Source organism: Chiloscyllium plagiosum, chromosome 3 (assembly GCF_004010195.1).
Source record: "Chiloscyllium plagiosum isolate BGI_BamShark_2017 chromosome 3, ASM401019v2, whole genome shotgun sequence".
NCBI lineage: Eukaryota > Metazoa > Chordata > Chondrichthyes > Orectolobiformes > Hemiscylliidae > Chiloscyllium > Chiloscyllium plagiosum.
Genome location: NC_057712.1, coordinates 29,092,467 through 29,114,068, shown reverse-complemented (window position 1 = coordinate 29,114,068; position 21,602 = coordinate 29,092,467). Strand labels below are relative to the sequence as shown.

Here is a 21,602-nt window from a genome sequence, read left to right as displayed (position 1 = left end):
CTTGTCCTATCTGCCTATCTCCTTTTCCATCTATCCACTCCACCCTCTCCTCCCTGACCTATCACCTTCATCTCCTCCCCCACTGACCTATTGTACTCTATGCTACTTTCTCCCCACCCCCACCCTCCTCTAGCTTATCTCTCCACGCTCCAGGTTCACTGCCTTTATTCCTGATGAAGGGCGTTTGCCGAAACGCCGATTTCAAAGCTCCTTGGATGATGCCTGAACTGCTGTGCTCTTCCAGCACCACTAATCCAGAATCTGGTTTCCAGCATCTGCAGTCACTGTTTTTACCTCATCTGTTGAAATGCCCATTGCGGGTTTAAAAGCTAAATATAGGGTGAGGTGGATGTTTTTGCTATTGCAGACTAAGTGTCTCGAATACTTAGCGAGAGGGAAGAATTGAGTTTTGTGGAGGGGATTAAAGATCTGTTTCTTTGGAAGCTATGAGACAGTATACTTGTGAATACATGCCCTCTAGGTAAAGAAACGGGACCTGCAGTTATTAGTGAATTTTGAGATTTATAGCTCAGGTTGAGGTTCTGGATGTAAATTTGCTCGCTGAGTTGGAATGTTCGTTTTCACATGTTTTGTCACCATATTAGTTAACATCATCAGCGAGCCTGTGGTGAAGCGCTGGTGTTATGCCCTGCTTTTTATTTGTGTTTAGGTTTCCTTGGGTTGGTGATGTCATTTACGGTTCTTTTTTTTCCAGAGTAGGGTAGGTGGGGTCCAAATCAATGCGTATTTTAATAATGTTCCAGTTGGAGTGCCATGCTTCTAGGAATTCTCGTGCATAACTCTGTTTGGCTTGTCCTAGGATGGATGTGTTGTCCCAGTCAAAGTTGTCCTTCCTCATCTGTATGTAAGGAAACTAGTGTCTTTTTGTGGCTGGTTGATGTATAGTATCGGGTAGTTAGCTTTCTGCCTGTTTTGCCAATGTAGTGTTTGCTACAGTTTTTGCCATGTATTTTGTTGATGACATTAGCTTTGCTTGTTGTCTGTAAAGGGTCTTTTAAGTTCATTAGCTGCTGTTTCAATGTGTTGGTGGGTTTGTGGGCTACAATGATGCCAAGAGATTTTTAAAGTCACTGCAAGATTTTTCCTCATACAGCTGAGATGTGGACTTGTCAGGGTGAACCTTGTGGTTGAAAGTGTTTCAGAAATCGTTGGAAAGCTGAGGAACAAGGTGTTTTGACGCTGGATTTTTGCAGTTCAGCAACGTAAAGAGAAATGAGCATATTGGAAACAAGTTTGGCATTCAAGCATTAATAAGGGAATTCTTCTGTAGTTTAGTGTGTTAGTTGCTTGCCAGGTAATATTTAGTTAATGTTGGTTTTAGTTTCATGAAGTGAAAGGTAGGTAAATGTACCCTGACTAACCTTGATCAGTTTGCAGTGGCCTTTTTTAACTTGGGCATGTTATATGGTGAGATAGTCAAATGGGACAAAAGTCAGGGCGAGGTCCAACTTTACTGAATATTATATCGAGGAAAAAATAATCAGAATCTAGCATTGTACTTTCATTAAACTACAGGTGGCTCTTGTATAAAGTGTGTTTTGGCAGTGACTTGGCTATAACGTTGCTGAATTAGGGAATGGTATTTTTGAGAACACTTAACTTTGTTTGCAATAGTGTGATTCCAGCGGCGATCATTTTGTATGCTTTGTTCTGTGCATGTGCTGATGTCTGTGAAGTCTTTATGCCATCCTGTGCATTCGCCAATGTCAGCTCCCAAAAGAGCATGTGCGAAGTACGGTACAAACGTTGAGCAGCTTCATCTCAAAAATTAAACTAATGAATGTTCATTGTCCTCCCTCTGAGACTAGAATATTCCTGGATAAGCCCTGTATAATTCCTGCAGGACTGCAATATGCTTGTACATACCATTTTGGATCTGGGGTGGGGCGGGGGCAGCTGGGGAGAAGGTCGCAAAGAGTACAATAGGTGAATGGGGGTGGGGGTGGAGTGGATAGGTGGGAAGGGAGATTGGCAGGTAGGACAGGTCATGAGGACAGTGCTGAGCTGGAAGGTTGGAACTGGGGTAAGGTGGGGGGAAAGGAAATGAGGACACTGGTGAAGTCCACATTGATGCCCTGGAGTTGAAGTGTTCCAAGGCAGAGGATGAGGCGTTCTTTCTCCAGGTGTCAGATGGTGAGGGAGTGGCAGTGGAGAAGGCCCAGAACCTGCATTTCCTTGGCAGAGTGAGGGGTGGGTTGAAATGGTGGGCCACGGGGCGTTGGGGTTGATTGGTGCGGGTGTCCCAGAGATGTTCCCTGAAGCGCTCTGTGAGGAGGCGTCCAGTCTCCCCAATGTAGAGGAGACTGCATCGGGAGCAATGGATGCAATAAATGACATTGTAGGTGAAACTTTGATGGATGTGGAAGGCTCCTTTGGGGCCTTGGATGGAGGTGAGGGAGAAGATGTGGGCGCAGGTATTGCAATTTATGCGGTGGCAGGGGAAGGTCCCAGGACGGGAGGGTGGTTTGGTGGGGCACGTGGACCTGACCAGGTAGTCACAAAGGGGAATGGTTTTTGAGGAAAGGGATGGGGAGGGAAATATATCCCTGGTGGTGGGGTCCATTTGGAGGTGGTGGAAATGTCGGCGGATGATACGGTTAATGCGAAGGTTGGTAGGGTGGAAAATGAGGACCGGGGTGTTCTGTCCTTGTTACGGTTGGAGGGGTGGAGTTTGAGAACGGAGGTGCGGGATGTGGATGAGATGCAATGGTGGGCATCTCCAGCCACGTGAGAAGGGAAATTGCGATCTCTAAAGAAGGGGGCCATCTGGTGTGTTCTGTGGTGGAACTGGTCCTCCTAGGAGCAGATACGGCGGAGGCGGAGGAATTGGGAATACAGGATGGCATTTTAGCAGGAGGTAGGGTGGGAAGAGGTGTAATCCAGGAAGCTGTGGGAGTCGGTGGGTTTGTAAAAAATGTCAGTGTCAAGTCAGTCGTCATTAATGGAGATGGAGAGGTCCAGGAATGGGAGGGAGGAGTTGGAGATGGTCCAGGTGAATTAAGGTCGGAGTGGAATGTGTTGGTGAAGTTGATGAACTGCTCAGCCTCCTTGTGGGAGCATGAGGTGGTGCCGATGCAGTCATCAATGTAGCAGAGGAAGAGGTGGAGAATGGTACCGGTGTAACTACAGAAGATGGACTGTTCTACGTAGCCGACAAAGAGACAAGCGTAGCTGTGGCCCATGCGGGTGTCCATGGCTACCCCTTTGGTCTGGAGGCAGTGGAAGGATTCGAAGGAGAAATTGTTAAGGGTGAGGACCAGTTCAGCCAAATGAATGAGTGTGTCAGTGGAAGGGTACTGTTGGGGACGTCAGGAGAGGAAGAAATGGAGGGCTTGGAGGTCCTGGTCATGGCGGATGGAGTTGTAGAGGGATTGGATATCCACGGTGAAGATGAGGCGTTGGGGGCCGGGGAAATGGAAGTCTTGGAGGAGGTAGAGGGCGTGGGAGGTGTCTCGAACGTATGTGGGGAGTTCCTGGACTCCTTGCTACCTTCTCCCCAGCCTGGAGGCTTTCTGCCTCTACTCCTGATGAAGGGTTTTTGCCCGAAACGTCGATTTTCCTGCTTCTCGGATGCTGTGCTTTTCCAGCGCCACTCTGATCTAAACTCTGGTTTCCAGCATCTGCATTCTCACTTTTGCCTTGTATGTACCATTTGCCTTTCTAATTTTTTCTTGTACCTACATTTCACAGAATCTACTCATAGATTATATCTCTCCATTTTTGCTAAAATAATGATAGTGACAAGAATGTTAGCAAGAAGAATCCTGGTGAGAAAATTGTGGGTAATGAATGCAAAAAAAAGCTATTGCAGGGAAGCTAGATGCTATAAAGCATTTTGAGCGCAAGGAGAGAACATGTGATGCAGCTTGCCTAACAGGAATGAGGGAGTCTACCTTACACACCATTAGAGGCAACGCTGAAAAGACTTAAGCAAGCTGTATTGCTGGAATAAGTCTGCGTGCCAGCAAATCTGAGAGGTCACGGCCAAAGGAACTTGAGATAAAGGGGCTTCTATGTATTTGGATAGAAGATCAAACAAAAAAGTGACTTGGGACAACCTTTCTCACCCATAAAAGAGAAAACCTGATCCATTTATGAAGATCTAAAGAAACATGCTCAAACTCCTGCCAATATGCCTGCCCTTATGCTAGCAGTGGGTGGTTTGCTGATTTTAGGAGCCACTATGCATTCCATAACACAAAGTTAATTGGTGAATCTACCTGTGGCGATGAGGAGCATGCGCTAGCATTTTATCCCATCGTTTTAAAAAAAAATTGGCAAAGAAGGCTACACCTTAGATCAAATCTTCAATTTGGATGAGACAAGTTTATACCGGAAGCGAATGCCAGCAAGAACCTACATTTCTAAGAATGAAGCATGTACTCCAGGTTTTAAGGTGGTAAAGGATCATGTGACTGCTGCTGGGTGCCATTGCCAATGGCAATTTAAAGCTTAAGCCGTTGGTGGTGTACCACTCTGCCCTTCTGCAAGCCTTGCAGGGTTACTTTGAGTCTACGGTAGGCATCTACTTCAGGTCAAGCAAAAAGGGTTGGATGACAGGGCCAATTTTTTTCTGACCTTATTGTTGATATTTTGGAAAATGTTTTGAGACAGTATGGCCAAGCAAATAAAATCTGGATTTCAAGGCTCTCCTCATCCTAGATAATGTGCCAAGCCATCCTGCCACCATTGGTAAGCTTTCTGAAAACATCAGTGTTTCTCTCATTTAACCCACGGACCAGGATGCAACACAAGCTTTTAAAACTTATTTTTTAAGTCGTATATTCAAGAGGCTAAATGTAGTTTCTGACAGGGAAAATAAGGACCGTGTTCTTCAATTTTGGAAGAGCTTTAACATCAAGAATGCTATTGACGTTATTGTGGAGGCTTGTGGTGATGTCATTAAGGACTACCTGCATGCAGTTTGGCGACAGCTTCTCCTGGATTTTGTTTTCAGGATTTTAAAGAATGCGAACTGTCAGACAAGCTCGCAAAAATCAAAGAACATTGTGTTGTCCTTGCAAAGCAGGTTGGCTTTGAAGAAGTGGAAAGTGACGATCTTGAAGAGCTGCTTGAATTCCACTGTGAAGACTCCTCTACAGCTGATCTACATCAGCTTGTCGCTGAAGTGGAAGCTGGAGATGAAAAAGATGAAGTCCAGGATGCAGCACCACAAGAGCTTTCCACTTCTCTTTTGTCTTCTATCCTGAGGGAAATTGAAAGGCAGTTGCAGCTGCTAGAGGACAATGATTACAATGCAGAACACAGCAGGGTAGCAGTTCATTCAACAAGATATCCTATGACACCCTATGAACAGTTTCTTCAAGACAGAGGAAAAAACAACAAAGCAGCAAAATCTGGATGTCTTTTTTATTTAAACCAACCCCCAAGAACCAGTCAGAAGACAATCAACCACTGCCACCCACTTCTGCAACTACAACTGCACCCAAAGGTGATGGTGATCATGACCCTGCTATAACAATATTTTTTCTTTGTAGTCGGTTCTACGATAGCGTGGTAGTTATGTTCATGCGCAATCCCTTGTTGTAAGAAAATCGCATAATCATAGCACTATTTAAATTAATGGGGTCAGGATTGCGTCATAACCAACACATGCTTTAAAATTTTGCATATGGAAACAGTGTATCCAATTCTCCAATCGTGTTTTAGCAAATTCACATTAACGAAACATGCGTTATTGCAAAAGGACCTGTAATGTGTTAAATTTACTTTTGTTTTGTTAATTTAGATTGTGCTGTACTTTATTTTTGGGTGATTTTTGAGTGATCATGAGTGATTTTTTTTTTGCTGGTCTGCCCCAACCACACTTTTCCCATAGGTCACATTATTTCTATTAAGCAATTTTCTATTAAATGCGGTTTTGCTGGAGCCCAACTACAGTGTTATAGGAAAACTACCTGTGGTAGTAGGTGCAGTCAGGGCATTCAAGATTACTTAAATAGAAATAACATGCATGTTATGGAGTAGGCAATAAATCATGATACTCATTTAGAGAGCCACTGTAAATATAATGAATTGAATGGCCTCCATCTGTACTGTAATAGTGCTGTGAATTCTGAAGTTGTGTAATTTGAGAGATTTGGAAGTGTTGAGAAATATTTTTAGCTTTTTCTCCAAATATATAAAATTAGAATGCTGTACATTATCTGAACTTACATGTGTCTAAATTAGTTCTGCCCACGAATCCTATTCTGAAAGATACTGCAACAAAATGATAAACTCCTGAGTGGTCCACCCCAACTCTTAGAGTCATAGAGATGTACAGCATGGAAACAGACCCTTCGGTCCACCCTGTCCATGCTGACCAGATGTCCAAACCCAATCTGGTCCCATCTACCAGCACCTGGCCCATATCCCTCCAAACCCTTCCTATTCATACACCCAGCCAAATGCCTTTTAAATGTTGCGATTGTACCAGCCTCCACCACTTCCTCTGGCAGCTCATTCCATACACATAACACCCTCTGCATGAAAACGTTGTCCTTTAGGTCTCTTTTATATCTTTCCCCTCTCACCCTAAACCTATGCCCTCTCTTTCTGGACTCCCCCACCCCAGTGAAAATACTTTGTCTATTTATCCTATCCATGCCCCCCATAATTTTGTAAACCTCTGTAAGGTTACCCCTCAGCCTCCGATGCTCCAGGGAAAACAGCCCCAGCCTGTTCAGCCTCTCCCCATAGCTCAAATCCTCCAACCCTGGCAACATCCTTGTAAGTCTTTTCTGAACCCTTTCAAGTTTCACAACATCTTTCCGATAGGAAGGAGACCAGAATTGCACGCAATATTCCAACAGTGTCCTAACCGATGTCCTGTACAGTCGCAACATGACCTCCCACCTCCTGTACTCCATACTCTGGCCGATAAAGAAAAGCATACCAAACGCCGCCTTCACTATCCTATCTACCTGCGACTCCACTTTCAAGGAGCTATGAACCTGCACTCCAATGCTGATCTTTGAGGGGCCCTATTCTCTCCCTAGTTACGCTTTTAGAACATAGAACATTACAGCGCAGTACAGGCCCTTCGGCCCTCGATGTTGTGCTGACCTGTCATACCAATCTGAAGCCCATCTAATCTACACTATTCCATGAATGTCCATATGCTTGTCCAATGACGACTTAAATGTACTTAAAGTTGGTGAATCTACTACCGTTGAAGGCAAAACATTCCATACCCTTACTACTCCCTGAGTAAAGAAACTACCTCTGACATCTGTCCTATATCTATCACCCCTCACTTTAAAGTTGTGTCCCCTCGTGCTTGCCGTCACCATTCTTGGAAAAAGGCTCTCCCTGTCCACCCTATCTAACCCTCTGATTATTTTATATCTCTATTAAGTCACCTCTCAACCTTCTTCTCTCCAATGAAAACAGCCTCAAGTCCCTCAGCCTTTCCTCGTAAGACCTTCCCTCCATACCAGGCAACATCTAGTAAATCTCCTCTGCACCCTTTCCTTCTTATAATGCGGTACACAATGCTCCAAGTGCAGCCGCACCAGAGTTTTGTACAGCTGTAGCATAACCTCATTGTTCCGGAACTCGATCCCTCTATTAATAAAAGCTAAAACACTGTATGCCGCCTTAACAACCCTGTCAACCTGGGTGGCAACTTTCAAGGATCTGTGTACCTGGATACTGAGATCTCTCTGCTTATCTACGCTACCAAGAATCTTACCATTAGCCCAGTACTTTGCATTCCGGTTACTCCGACCAAAGTGAATTACCTCACACTTGTCCGCATTAAACTCCATTTGCCATCTCTCAGCCCAGCTCTGCATCTTATCTATGTCTCTCTATAACCTATAACATCCTTCGTCACTATCCACAACTCCACTGACCTTAGTGTCGTCTGCAAATTTACTAACCCATCCTTCCACGCCCTCATCCAGGTAGTTTATAAAAATGACGAACAACAGTGGACCCAACACCGGCCCTTGCGGTACACCACTGGTAACTGGACTCCAGGATGAACATTTCCCATCAACTACCACCCTCTGTTTTCTTTCAGCAAGCTAATTACTGATCCAAACTGCTATATTTCCCACAATCCCATTCCTCCGCATTTTGTACAATAGCCTACTGTGGGAACCTTATCAAATGCCTTGCTGAAATCCATATACACCACATCAACCAGTTTACTCTCATCTACCTGTTTGGTCACCTTCTCAACTCAATAAGGTTTGTGAGGCAAGACCTAACCTTCACAAAACCGTGCTGACTATCCCTAATCAAATTATTCTTTTCTAGATTATAAGAAATAGGATCTATAACCTTTTCTAACACTTTACCAACAACTGAAGTAGGGCTCACTGGTCTATAATTACCTGGGTTGTCTCTACTCCCCTTCTTGAACAGGGGAACCACATTTGCTATCCTCCAGTTGTCTGGCGCTATTCCTGTAGACAATGGCGATTTAAAGATCAATGCCAAAGGCTTGGCAATCTCCTCCCTGGCTTCCCAGAGGATCCTAGGATAAATCCCATCCGGCCCAGGGGACTTATCTATTTTCACACTCTGCAGGATTTCTAAATACCTCCTCCTTGTGAACCTCAATCACACCTAGTCTAGTAGCCTGTATCTCAGTAATCTCCTCAACAACATTGTCGTTTTCTAGATGGTGGCTCAGTGGTTAGCCACCTTTCGTTTGTCCTTAACGTATTTGTAAAAACTCTTTGGATTCTCCTTAATTCTATTTGCCAAAGCTATCTCATGTCCCCGTTTTGCCCTCCTGATTTCCGTCTTAAGTATACTCCTACTTCCTTTATACTCTTCTAAGGATTCACTCGATCTATCCTGTTCTATACCTTACATATGCTTCCTTCTTTTTCTTAACCAAACCCTCAACTCTAGTCATCCAGCATTCCCTATACCTACCAGCCTTTCCTTTCACCCTGACAGGAATATACTTTCTCTGGATTCTCATTAACTCATTTCTGAAGGCTTCCCATTTTCCAGCTGTCCCTTTACCTGCGAACATCTGCCCCCAATCAGCTTTCGAAAGTTCTTGCCTAATACTATCAAAATTGGCCTTTCTCCAATTTAGAACTTCAACTTTTAGATCTGGTCTATCCTTTTCCATCATTATTTTAAATTTAATAGAATTATAGTCGCTGGCCCCAAAGTGCTCCTCCACCGACACCTCAGTCACCTGCCCTGGCCTTATTTACCAAGAGTAGGTCAAGTTTTGCACCTTCTTTAATAGGTACATCCACATACTGAATCAGAAAATTGTCTTGTACGCACTTACCAAATTCCTCTCCATCTAAACCTCAAACGCTTTGCTTGCAACAGCAATGCTTCTCAAACTTTTCCTGTTGTGTCTCCAAATAAAGGCTGAAAAGATTTTGAGACTCTGAAGTGAGAACTGGCAGGCAAAGGACCTAATGAGAGCAGGCATTTATCTGTTAGAACAGGAGTGCAGTTGTTATAGCGTGCACAGACCTCCGTGTGGCACTTTATGCCTCGGGACTTGCAACTTCACAATGTCCGTTTGCGGCCGCACTTGTGCTCCTGATTCCACTTTGGGAAGCCATGTGCTGGATTTCTAAAACTCGGCCAGTGTTGCATTAACGTATCTTGTAACCTCTATAGTGAAATAATTAATCCTGTCCCAATATTGTATTGATGACTGCAGTAAGTATAGTGATGTTACATTGATCAAGAACATGTAAATTTAAGGGCAACAAACGTGCAACTGTTACATTGTCTCAGCAAAGTCTGACTGTTTACTGACAGTGTCGCAAGGTTATTGTGACTTGCACAACTTTGCAAACTACAGACGTAAGTTTGCTTATTGTTGATAAGTTTCAGATTTTAAATTAGTCCTTTTGCATGATTTTATATTTTAGTTGCAATCTCTCCATTTAAGCACTGTCATGTGAGACAATTATATTTTTTTCTGCAATGGTCGTTTTACAATGGGATGCCGGTGGCAAGGTCATCTTTTTATAGTTGATTTTGCATATTGTAAATTTTGTTGCAATGTACCTTACAATCTCTTATTTTTATTTGTATTGCGCATCTAAGCCCTCAATTATTCAGTTTCAAAAAGTTAAGTATCTGAATCTCTATTCTTCCCCAGTGCTGTCTCTGGGTCCTCGTTTGTACTAATGACTTCAACTTTTCAGCTTAAGACCTGTTTTACTTGGATCCTACCAAATTCTGTTTATTATACTTTCCTTTTTTTTCATTATTTTCATTTGAGAGGGTAGTAAACCTATTCCCATGAGTTACCCTTTTGTGTATTATTTACAACATGGGTTCCATCCCTCATCTGCTGAAAATGTGTTGCTGGGAAAGCGCGGCAGGTCAGGCAGCATCCAAGGAGCAGGAGAATCAACGTCGGGATAAGCCCTTCTTCCTGAAGAAGGGCTTATGCCCGAAACGTCGATTCTCCTGCTCTTTGGATGCTGTCTGACCTCCTGCGCTTTTCCAGCAACACATTTTCAGCTCTGATCTCCAGCATCTGCAGTCCTCACTTTCTCCTCCATCCCTCATCTGTTTTGCTTTATGAAGGGGTGGTCTTTTCAGATTCTGATAAAAGATTTCTAATCAAAATATTAAATATGTCTTTTCAGGTGCCGATGGTTCTGTTTTGAATGCATTTTTTAAAATACGTGAACTCCATATATTGCTATGCAATTCCAATTTATGTTTTTAAAAAGCAATTATACAACTAACCTGAGGAAAAGAAATTCCAACTGCGACCAAGAAGACTCAGACTCCTGAAGAATGGCCAAAGACTGCAGCAAAAGAATGGTTCTTCAAGGTAGTAATCAAGTGCATAGATAGTGAAGTTAACAGTGCTAATTCTAAAAATGCTTCCATTGTTTGAAAGTTGATTTGAAATAAGTTTATTTGAACTTAGGCTGAGCTTTCTTTCAAAGATTGTAACTCAATCTTGGTCTTGTTTTAATTTCCAAATATTTTCACTAATCTCGTTTAAAATCTGATATGTTTGTGTGTATATGCTAGCTGGATGCATCCTCAAAGAAAAATCAAGCTGGGCTTCAGTGTGCATGCATTTTTGAGGTTACAAGTGACAATATTAATATTTTGTTATCTATAAAAGTTATACAGTATATTGTGTAGCAAAGAATGGTGGGGATATTGAGTTTTTCATGGATTGAAACAAAACAACGCAATCTGTAGAATTTATCAAATCATCTGGGCGTAAGAGCCATTTTTTTTAGTGGGATGAACTTTGATTTTTCAGGTACTGTGGACAATTAAATGTCGAATGTGCTCCTTAGACTTGCCTTGAAACTATTCCTAAACTTTTAGATCACTAGTTTAAAAACATTTTTGTATCAGTGTCATTTTTTTCTTCAACAACACGTGTGAAGAGTTTTAGGATGTTTCACAATGTTAAATGTACTATGGAAATGCAAGTTGGACAGAAATGTAAAATGTTAATGTCCCAGGAGTGTTTTCTCTTCACTCAGTGCATCTGCTTTTTCTGTGAAAAAAAAACTGTTTTATTCTTCTCTTATATCTGACTGGATTTAATGGAAAAAAAATGACATTTTTCTACATAGGTACAGAGCAATTTTACGTATTATCAAGCTTTTTTGGCTTTTCCTGCTCCAGAAATGCAAGTAACATGTAATTCTCAAGTGGCATCATTTATTTTAATTCATGTTAATGTTGCAGGCTGTTCAAAAACCTGATATAAAGCTGCCACTCCTGTCCAGACCCCAAAGAGTTCTATTTTGAATTCTCAATAAATCTAATTTGTTGAGTTGCATTTACAGTTTATCTCATCATGCCTTTTATTTCTCCCTTTTCAAAGCCACATCATTGCAATAGCAATAACATGTTTTCTTAAAATGTTTTCTGTGACACAGCAGAGTTTTCATCTGTTTAACATCTCTAAGTTATTTCAGTTTAGTCAGATGTTAAAGCCTGAGCATAGGTGATCACACAGCGATTTATTGAAATTGAAAGATATGGGGAGGAACCCATTTTTGTTTTGAGGTTGTATGAAGTGGAAATCTAAAGTTAAGCAGACTTGTAAAATTATATGTCCTTGGAGATCTAATTGATTAGTCGTCTAATTTTATTTTCAGTTTTGAATATGTTTCTAGTGAATTTTCATAAGCCTTCAAACTAACTTAGTCAAGCTTCTAAATCAAAAGACTTCTATGTAATATTCTAATTATTAATTGCATGCTGCCGTTTGCAGATGTGGTGGCATTTGTGGATGTGTGGTCCTCAAGTAAGACTGAAAACTACTCAAAACCATTCATAGGCCACTTGACTGATATGGGTGCCACAGTGAGTATTGCTTTCTACATATTCAAAACTACAAAATTTGAAAATGGCAACTTTTGATGTTATCAGTCTATTATTTTGGAGGAGGAGGTTACTTTGTATTATTCAGTTACTTAGTTGCTAGGTCATCTTATTAATTCAGGTAAGAGTTTTTTTTCATATTTGAGTGCAGCTTTCAAGCCATCCTTGAAGTCTTCTCCAGCTATACGTTGAGCCCTTCTTCCAAATGAGGTGCAGGTAGTTCTCCGATAGTGCCGTAGATGCATTCCAGTGAAACCTTGCTTAATAGAAATAATGGAGCCTATGGGAAAAGTGAGATTAGGGGCAGACCAGCAAAAAATATCACTCTCAATCAAAAATTACCCAAAAATCTAATGTAAAGTGTAGCACAGCCTGAATGAAAATCGAAATCATATTTATTAACGAAACGAAAGTAAATTTAACACTTACTTTAAAAAAATGTAGAGAGGAGCTTTCTTACAATAACTCTCAAAAAGCTGCTCTGTTGGGCGCATGCGCAGAAAGGTATAAAGACTGGTGATGACCTTGTGCATGTGCAGAACAGCATGGAGGCAGGTGCTGACAGCGCGCTTGCACAGAATGGCACAAAGACTTTGACATAGACATCGCACATGTGCAGAACGGAGTAGAGTCTTCGGGGCAGATGTCAGTGCGTGTGCAGAATGACACAAAAACTGACACTGACTTCGCGCATGCACAGAATGGCACAGTGTCTTCAGCGCAGACATCGGTGCATGCGCAGAATGACACACAGACTGGCACCAATGTCACACTTGTGCGGACACCAGTGCATGCACTGACGGCAAGAACATTACTTGCAAACTGATCCCTGCTGGAATCCTGCTATTGCCAATGGGAGATATGCGTTCTCCAAAATACCATTCCCTAATTCTTCAGCAACATTATAGTCAAACACTCATTTCGGCAATGTGATCATACCAGAACTGCCTGTAATAGAATGTCTGCAACAGAAATTGCCATGGTAAAGGAGTGTCAAACCAGATGAATATTGGGACATCATTAACTAGATTTATGTATTGCACTGCAATTAAATTCTTTTGCTAAAATATTTCATCATGAATTACTTTCAAAAAAAGAATAATACAGGCTAATAACTGTTGCGTTGCAATTGAGGGATATGAGCGTAAGATTGAGTAAGCCATTCAGCCCCTCAAACCTGCTCTGATATTGTAGATTGATTGACCATTTTCCTCAACATTAATTTCACTGTACTCCATCCCTTGATGTCATTAGCATCCAGATACCTATCGATGTCTGTCTTGAACGTACTCAATGGTTGAGCTTCCACAGCCTTCCAGGATAGATTCCAAAGATTTCACTATCTTCTAAGTGAAGAAATGCCTCTGAAAGATAGTCTTACCTGGTTTAATCCCTAATCTGAGATTGTGTTCCCTAGTTCTCGACCACAAATCAGGGGAAGCATCTTTCCTGTCGAGCATTTTAAAATTTTTATGTTTCAATGAAATATTGTATTATTCTTTTTAAACATGTGAGAATGCAGGCCCAGTCTCCTCAATCCCTCATCCCCACTGAGACATTACTGCAGTACCAAGGATGACTAGAGTAAATCTCTGCTGTACTCCTATGACAACTGTATTCTACCAAGGATGCCAATGCTGCACACAATAGTTCAGGTGTCTTATACAATTGAAGAAAGACATGTTTACTTGGTGTTCAAATGCTTTTGCCAGAAATATCAGAAATATTGCTATCCTTTCAAATTGCTTGCTGCACCTGGATGCTGGCTTTCATTGACTTACAAATGAAGGCAACCTGGCCCCTTTGGACATCACACTTTCCAGTCTCTCTCTGTTGAAGAAATACTGTGCACCTCTTGTTTTGCTCCTATAAAAGTGGATAACCTCCCATTATCCTCACTCTATTCTCGGGTTATGAGGAGAAGGCAGGAGAATGGGGTTGAAGACAGTATCAGCCATGTTCGAATGGCGGAGCAGCTCGATGGTCCAATTGGACTAATTCTGTTTCTATATCTTAGTCTTATGAACCATTATTTGTTTATTAGTTTCATTTTCACGTCTGTTCCATCTGAAGGCTGCCAGCTCTGGTTGGATGCATTCCTGGAAGCTTCTTAACATGACCTCCCACCTCCAGTGGCTTCACCCAGTAGAAAAGCAGTTTTATATAAAATCTTTAATGAATTAAATAAGTTGATTATTTGTAAATACCCTGTAGTAACATAACAGATCTGTTTTAAAACCTCTGATTTTTCTCTTAGTTTTTGTCCCCAGTTTTCAGGGAGATTAATTTTAATTCCAAGAGAACCAAGCAAATTCTGAAGGTTTTGACAGTGCTGTTTTATTTTTCTCTCAGTTTTTGCCCACATCAGTTTCCAGGAGATTAACCTTCAAATAAGCAAGGTGCTAATGGGGGGAAAGATTGTGCAGCAGTCTCGAACACAAAATATTTGAAAATCTAACGGTACTAAAGCTGTCAAGTTGCTAATGGCTTGCATTCAAGGGTTTTAAAGGAAGTTGCAGCAGACTTAGTAGAGGCAATGATCAAAATGTTCCAAACTTCTGTTACATGATGTTCCATCAGATTGGAAAACCACCAGTGTGATACTTTGTTCAAGAACAGATGGAGCTGGAAAGCAGGAAATTATAGAATAAGCAACCTAATATCAGTCATTGGTAAAATGCTAGAGTCGATTATTAAGGAAGAACTATCAGGATATTTAGAGAAGCTTAATACAGTCCAACAGAATGAACATGAGGGCTTTCTTATGGAGCAGTGGTAGCGTCTCTACCCTGGAATCAAGAGGTGTGTAATAACATCTCTGAACAGGTTGATTAGAAAAAATAGGTTACATTTTTAAAAATGGCTTTGTTAAAAGGAAATCATGCTGAACACATTTGCTAGAGTTCTTTGATATAACAAGCAGACTTGATTAAGAGGAACTCAGTGTATTTGAATTTCCTGCAGGTATTTGGTGAAGTACCATATTAAAATGTGTTGCACAGGATAGGAGCCCTGGGTATTATGGATAATGTTTGAGCACTGTTTGAGGATTGGTTAAGACACAAAACAGAATAGAGAATACTGGATTATTTTCAGTTGGATGCACAGTAATGGAGTCCTACAAGTATCAGTCCTAGGACCTCCATAATTTACTAAAATGTCAATGACTTGGAGGAGGGGCAGAGTGTCGTGCATCAAAATTTGCTGATACATGAATTGGTGGGAGATGTGTTGTGATGACATAAGGAATCTGCAAGGTGCTTGTGTGAGTGGGTTAAAAACTTGGCAGATGGTGTTTACTGCAGGGAACTGTGAGGTCATGCATATTGAAAGAAAAAAATCAAAAGGAATCAATCGTTTACACAGTGCAGCATAGAGAGATCTGAATGTTCTTGTGCATGAAACATAAAAGTTTCAGCATGCAGTTGCAGCAAATGATTAAGAAAGCAAGTGAAAACATAAGCCTTCATTGCGAGATAGTCAGAGTTTAAAAATAGGAAACACTTTTTACAATTGTATAGGTATTGTGAGACTGCATCTGGGGTACTGTGTACATTTATGGTCCCCGTCTTGGCATTGGAGACTGTTCATAGTAAATGTTGTGGGCTTTTTTCTGGGTTAAAGAGTTTGACTTCCAGGACCAGCTAAGCAGGTTTGCGTTTATTCAATAGTGTTTTGAAGAATAAGGAATGAACTTATTGAAGAGTTTAATAGTGTAGGTGTTGAGATCATGTTTCCACTAGTGAGGGGCTCTCAAACTGTGGGGTATTGTTACGAAATTAATGCAAGAATTTAAATTTCAAATGTGTAATTATTTCTTCTCCCAGAAGCTAGTGAATGCCAGAGAATTGTGGTGGCTAAATCACTGCAAGTACTTAAAAGATTTTTGAGTTATCAACTAATTGAGAGCAATGATGACCTGGCAGGAAAGAGACTAAAGGTCTGAAATAGATCACCCATAATCTTGTTGAATAGTGAGGCCGGCTTGAGAGCCTGATGACCACCTCTTACTCCCATTTCTTAAGTTCATTTGCTCCTCACCAAGTACAGAAGTGATGGGTGAAAAACATTTGGTATGAGTTAGCGTAAGGAAGCAGAGTTTGGTTGATACTGCAAGTTAGAGGTAGAATGTGGGAATTCAGCCAAATTTACACAGGAATCCTAAGTCTGGAAGGATCAAAAGTATAAATGAGACTTTGAGCTGAGGTGGGCTAGAGTTGTGTGATGACAGAGATAGAAATAAACAGTTTTATTGACAGAGCAGATAGCTCATGTTAAAGTCAAATGTGATATCAAAGTTGTGAACTATTTCTGGGTGCTCTGGCTTCCTCCCACAGTCCAAAGATGTGCAAGTTATGTGGATTAGTCAGGGTTAATGTGGGGTTTTGGGAATAGGGTGGGGATGTGGATCTGGGTGGGATACAGTTTGGAAGGGTGGTGCAGACTTGATGGGCTCAACCTGCACTGTAGTGAATTGTGCTTTTATAAATACCATTTACAAGTTCCGCTCTAAGTTATCACCATCCTAACTTGGAAACATATTGCCGTTCCTTTAGTGTCCGTGATTCAAAATCCTGGAATCCACTCCCTTATGGCCCAGCCAGCATTGCCCACATTCTATGGATGAATAAAAAAAGAAGTATTAGAGGGGTAGTGAAGTAAAGTTATGGATCATCAGGATTTAAGTTGAAAGGAATATCTTATCAGATGGTGTTATATGCAGCAAGCCACTGGGATTTGGAGAGGGTTGCAAGTAAGATTCGTTTTGGAGGCAAGTGAAGAGATGCCATCACGTGAAAATCTGTTTTTTGCGGTTCTCAATAGATAATAGAAGGATGCAATTTGGCTAGAGAAGTCCCCATCTGGTTCTATGATCTTGGAGAAGTGTTAGAGGTATGGAGCTGTTATTGTCATCAGCTGCACTAAAAGCTACAGGCAGATTGGGAATCCTGGGGATGGATCTTTTGCCTTTGTCACCAGCATATAGGATGCTTTTTAATGGAGTGTTGGGAACTGGGCAGAATTTTCATTAGAGGGGTTTCAGACATGGTGTTTTGAGAAAGATGGGCAAAGACTTTGGAGATTGCAGCACATTTGGAAAGGAAGACGTTGGAGCTAGTAACAGTTTGTGAGGGCAAAGTAGTCATGGGGTGATTTTGTTTTCGAGTAGGGTTGGACAGATTTGGAGCGGAAGGAGACAGTACCTGAATAGCGAGAATAATCAAAAATACCAGTGAACATTTGACAGGAAGTGAAATTGTATACTTAGTAGTTGAGTGAGAATTTTTATTATTATTATTCATTCTTGGGATGTGGTGTTACTGGCTAGGTTAGTAACATTTATTGCCCATCTTGAATTACCACCACAGGCCAGCTGATTGAAATGAGAAACAGGGAAAGGAAATTGACTTTTCCATTTGCTAAGGAAACTAAGATTTAAATTGATATTACAAACTGAACCTCTGGTGCAACTGTAACCGGTTGAAAATATATAGAAGGGCACAAAACCCTCAGATCTCAATGATTCCGATAGTACTGTAAAGGCAGCTGAAGAAGGCACAGACTAGATCAAGAAACTAAGAATAGGCAGATATACATTTGCTGCAGCAATTTTTGTTACTTGAATATAACATTGCTTTTACACTTTTCTAGCTGTCATAAGCTGTATTGGGGTGGTTCATCACACATATGCTGTTACTGGTGAAATTTGTATTTTGAGATGTGGATTGGTTGTATACTGCTGTTGCCTTGGAATCGGGCAACCTCTCAGGAAAAAAAGTATCTGGAATACTTAGTGAGGGCGATAGAATTTTGAGGGTCTTTGCAACTGCCATTGAGATATGGTTTGAGAGACTCTATGATTTGTCTTAATTGTGTATTTCCTGTTAATATATAATTTTTAGTTTGGAATCAACTGTACTTTAATTTCTTTTTAACTTAAATTGATTCCATACTTTAGTGTGTGGTTGGTTACCTAAGGTAATATTTAATATCTGGCAGCATTTGTGGAGAAAAAGCAGGCATTAGCATTATGGGTCCAGTGACCCTCCTCCAGAACTGAAGAAGGGTCAGTGGACCTGAAATGCTAACCTCTGCTTTCTCTCCACAGATGCTGCCAGACCTGGTCCATTCTGCAACAATTTCTGTTTTTGTTTCTGATTTCTGCTGTTCTTTGATTCTTTTTAATATTTAATGTTTGTTTGACATTTGAAGAGTAGTAACTTGTTTGGTTTAAAATAATTAGGCTAAAGTTATTGTGTTGACTGAGATAATGTGAAGTTATTTTCAAAGTAACAGTTTACTAAACTAATGCAGTGGATGTTGTAGTTATAGGCTTTTAAATGAAATTTCATAAGGTACAAAACAAATTATTCAGAAAGTAGAGTTACAAGAGGTTAAAGGGACTATATTGCATATATAATTGGCTAAGTGATAGGAGTTAGAGAATAAGAGAAAAGATATTATGACTGGAATGAAGTCAACATGGTGCTTTCACCAGTGATTGTAGTTAAACGTATTTGACTTGAGTGCAGATGGAGAGATTGAGAAGATTCTTCTACTTGAATCAGAAAAGGTTAAGGGAAGACCTCATGGAACTGTTCAAATTATGAATGAATTTGATAGATCAAGTTGGATAAAAGTGTTTTCTTTCACAAGTGGATGCATAATTATAACTCATCGATTAGCAAAAGAATTAGGTGAATGGAGGAAACGTCTGTTTTACACAGTGTTTAAATCTGGAATACCCTACCTGAAAAGCCACTGGACACAGATTCCACGGAAACTTCAAAAGTCAATTCAACAATGATTTTAAGCGAAAAAAATTGCAGGACAAAGAGAGGAACAAGCCTGAAGTATCTGATAAAAGTGAACAAGAATCACTTTTAAAGAATCAACTCTGGTGCATTTGGTCAAATGTGTCGCCTGTGCTGTGACATTTGATTAATTCAAAGCAAACTAGTAACATAGTCCTCCGGTAATATGAGTAAAAGACCATTGGTTCCATGACCTATGTGGAATTTTAAATATTCAGATGTATGCGTAACACCGTTTACTTCATGACTCATAAGTTTGTTGAATTCCTGCATTTTTAAGAAGTTTGATTATCAGAAGAATGGGGACCCTGATTGTAATTTCACTACCTCACAACATGCTTGTATGCGGCATTCGATTATCCAAATATCAGACTAACCGGCAAGATCACAAGGTTCCAATGCTTGGCTAAACAATGTTGTCCGGCGTTTGAATATCCAGAATTTGATTAACTGAACAAAATGCACCCCACCCCTGTCCTTCGGGGTGTTCCTCTGTAATTACCTACTCTGACAATGCAATAATCCATCAGGAACCATGCTTTCACTGGTGTTATTTTAACACATTAAAGTATTAGGAAAATTTCTTTGAGATGCTGGACATTGCTCATTTCTGTGGCATTTTCATTTGCTGAAGTTCTATTTTTAAGTGAGTGGGTTGATATTTGAACATCATCAAAATGTTACATTGTATCTTCACTTATTCTGATTGAAGTTAGTAGTTCTGCTCCACTTGGAGAGAAAAAGACTCAGGAGATTTGATTGAGTTTTTAAAACTCATGAAGAGATATGGAGAAGCTTTTCTCCCTTATAAAAGAAATAAGAACGAAACGGCGTAGATTTAAAGTAATATATGAAAAAAAAGGTTATGTGATTTTAAAAAATGTGTTCGGACAGTGAGTAGTTCGGAAATGGGATATATTGCCTGGAAGTGTGATGAAAGAAAAAGGGTTATACCCAAAACGTTGACTTCACCTCCTGATGCTTGCTGTGATTATCCAGCCTCCTCCTTGTCTTCCTTGGAAGTGTGACGAAGGCAAGTTCAATTGAGGCATTCAAAGGATATTGAATGATACAATATTTGGATCAAAATAGTGTGCAGAAGTATGGGGTCAAAGCAAGAGATTGGCATTGGGTAGCTAATGCAGATATTAGCTAATGCGATTTTGTATTGAGTATGTCTATTAATTTTTAATGCTCATTAATAACATCCATCTCATTCACCTTTTGTGGCAGTAAGAGGAAGTTATACTGGAGGTCTACTCTTAAACCTATATGATCTCAAACAAAAGAGGGGACTCCTGTTTACATACCACTTTGGGCCTCACAAAGTACTTTTACAATCAGTCAGGTATTTTAGAAATGTCGTCTCTGTTAGAGAAGGTCTGATGTTAGAATGTTTATTTTAGTCATTATACAGTACGGAGTATTCTTAATTTTATTCTTACAAATACCTTTTTAACTGGTCTAAACACACATCGCTGCAAAGCAGTTTAATGCCACTGTCCAATTGTTCAGTTCATACATTTCCAGGTATCATTCATTTGACAACATATTGACTTCTTATGAAATTAACAGTTTAAGTAGCATTGACTTATAAACTTTTTAAAAACATTGCTCTGCAGCATGAAGTCACTACTCGGCATTCATTTGTCAGACCATGCTTGATTTTCTGGTTTCCAACCAAACTGAGCAAAAGTTTTCTCTTTGTAAAATTTAAACAACTGCGATATTTGTAGAGCATCTTCAATGCCATGAGAAATCACAAAGGTGTAGACCAAACATGAAACTGAAGTTGAGAGAGAGATTCAGATAGGTAGCAAGTATCACTAGAAATGTCATTTGATGGTCAAAAAGTAGAAGCTGAGTGAGAAGTTTAACAAGAAGCTGACTTTTTTTCAAGGCTGTAATGCCTCAATACCTTGTTATTCCTTTTAAGATCCTTAATATGGTTTAGATTAATGATGGAGAAGAGGATATGAAGTCATAGATTCATAGAATAATTACGGTGCAGATTATACAGTTTGACCTGTTGTCTGTGCTGGCTGCCTGCCAGAGCAACTTGGTTCAGTTTTGGGGGCAAGTTAATAACTATTTGAGGTCAGAATGGAGTTCTTTGATTTAAAAAAAATTTGTAATCTGTACATAGGAATTTGGATGCCAAGGAAGTTTCTCTGAAATATTGTTGATGGCAGATACCTTGATAAGTTAAAGTTAGTACAGATTGGGGTTCAGGGCTAATGATGAATACCTCAAGCCTGGCAGTGACAAAGACATGGAGAAAGTGAGGACTGCAGTTGCTGGAGATCAGAGCTAAAAAATGTGTTGCTGGAAAAGCGCAGCAGATCAGGCAGCATCCAAGGAGCAGGAGAATCGACGTTTCGGGCATAAGCCCTTCTTCAGGAAGACTTGGTGAAGATAAAGAACTTGGAAACCTCTCAAAATGTGATCACA

At 40.5% G+C, this 21,602-nt stretch overlaps 1 protein-coding gene across 3 annotated transcripts in view; it reads left to right on the top strand.

Moving 5' to 3' along the window:
• mcph1 (microcephalin 1) overlaps nucleotides 1-21,602 on the top strand; it is a 323,112-nt gene that overhangs the window by 1,973 nt on the left and 299,537 nt on the right. For 2 of the 3 annotated variants that reach the window (XM_043679269.1, XM_043679280.1), the window contains exons 2-3: nucleotides 10,620-10,810; nucleotides 12,227-12,318. In XM_043679269.1, the coding sequence (XP_043535204.1) occupies nucleotides 10,774-10,810; nucleotides 12,227-12,318 (129 nt within the window). In that variant the 5' untranslated portion in view covers nucleotides 10,620-10,773. Of the gene's footprint in view, nucleotides 1-9,622; nucleotides 9,676-10,619; nucleotides 10,811-12,226; nucleotides 12,319-21,602 lie in introns of those variants that run through there. The other variant, XM_043679276.1, reaches the window with a different exon arrangement.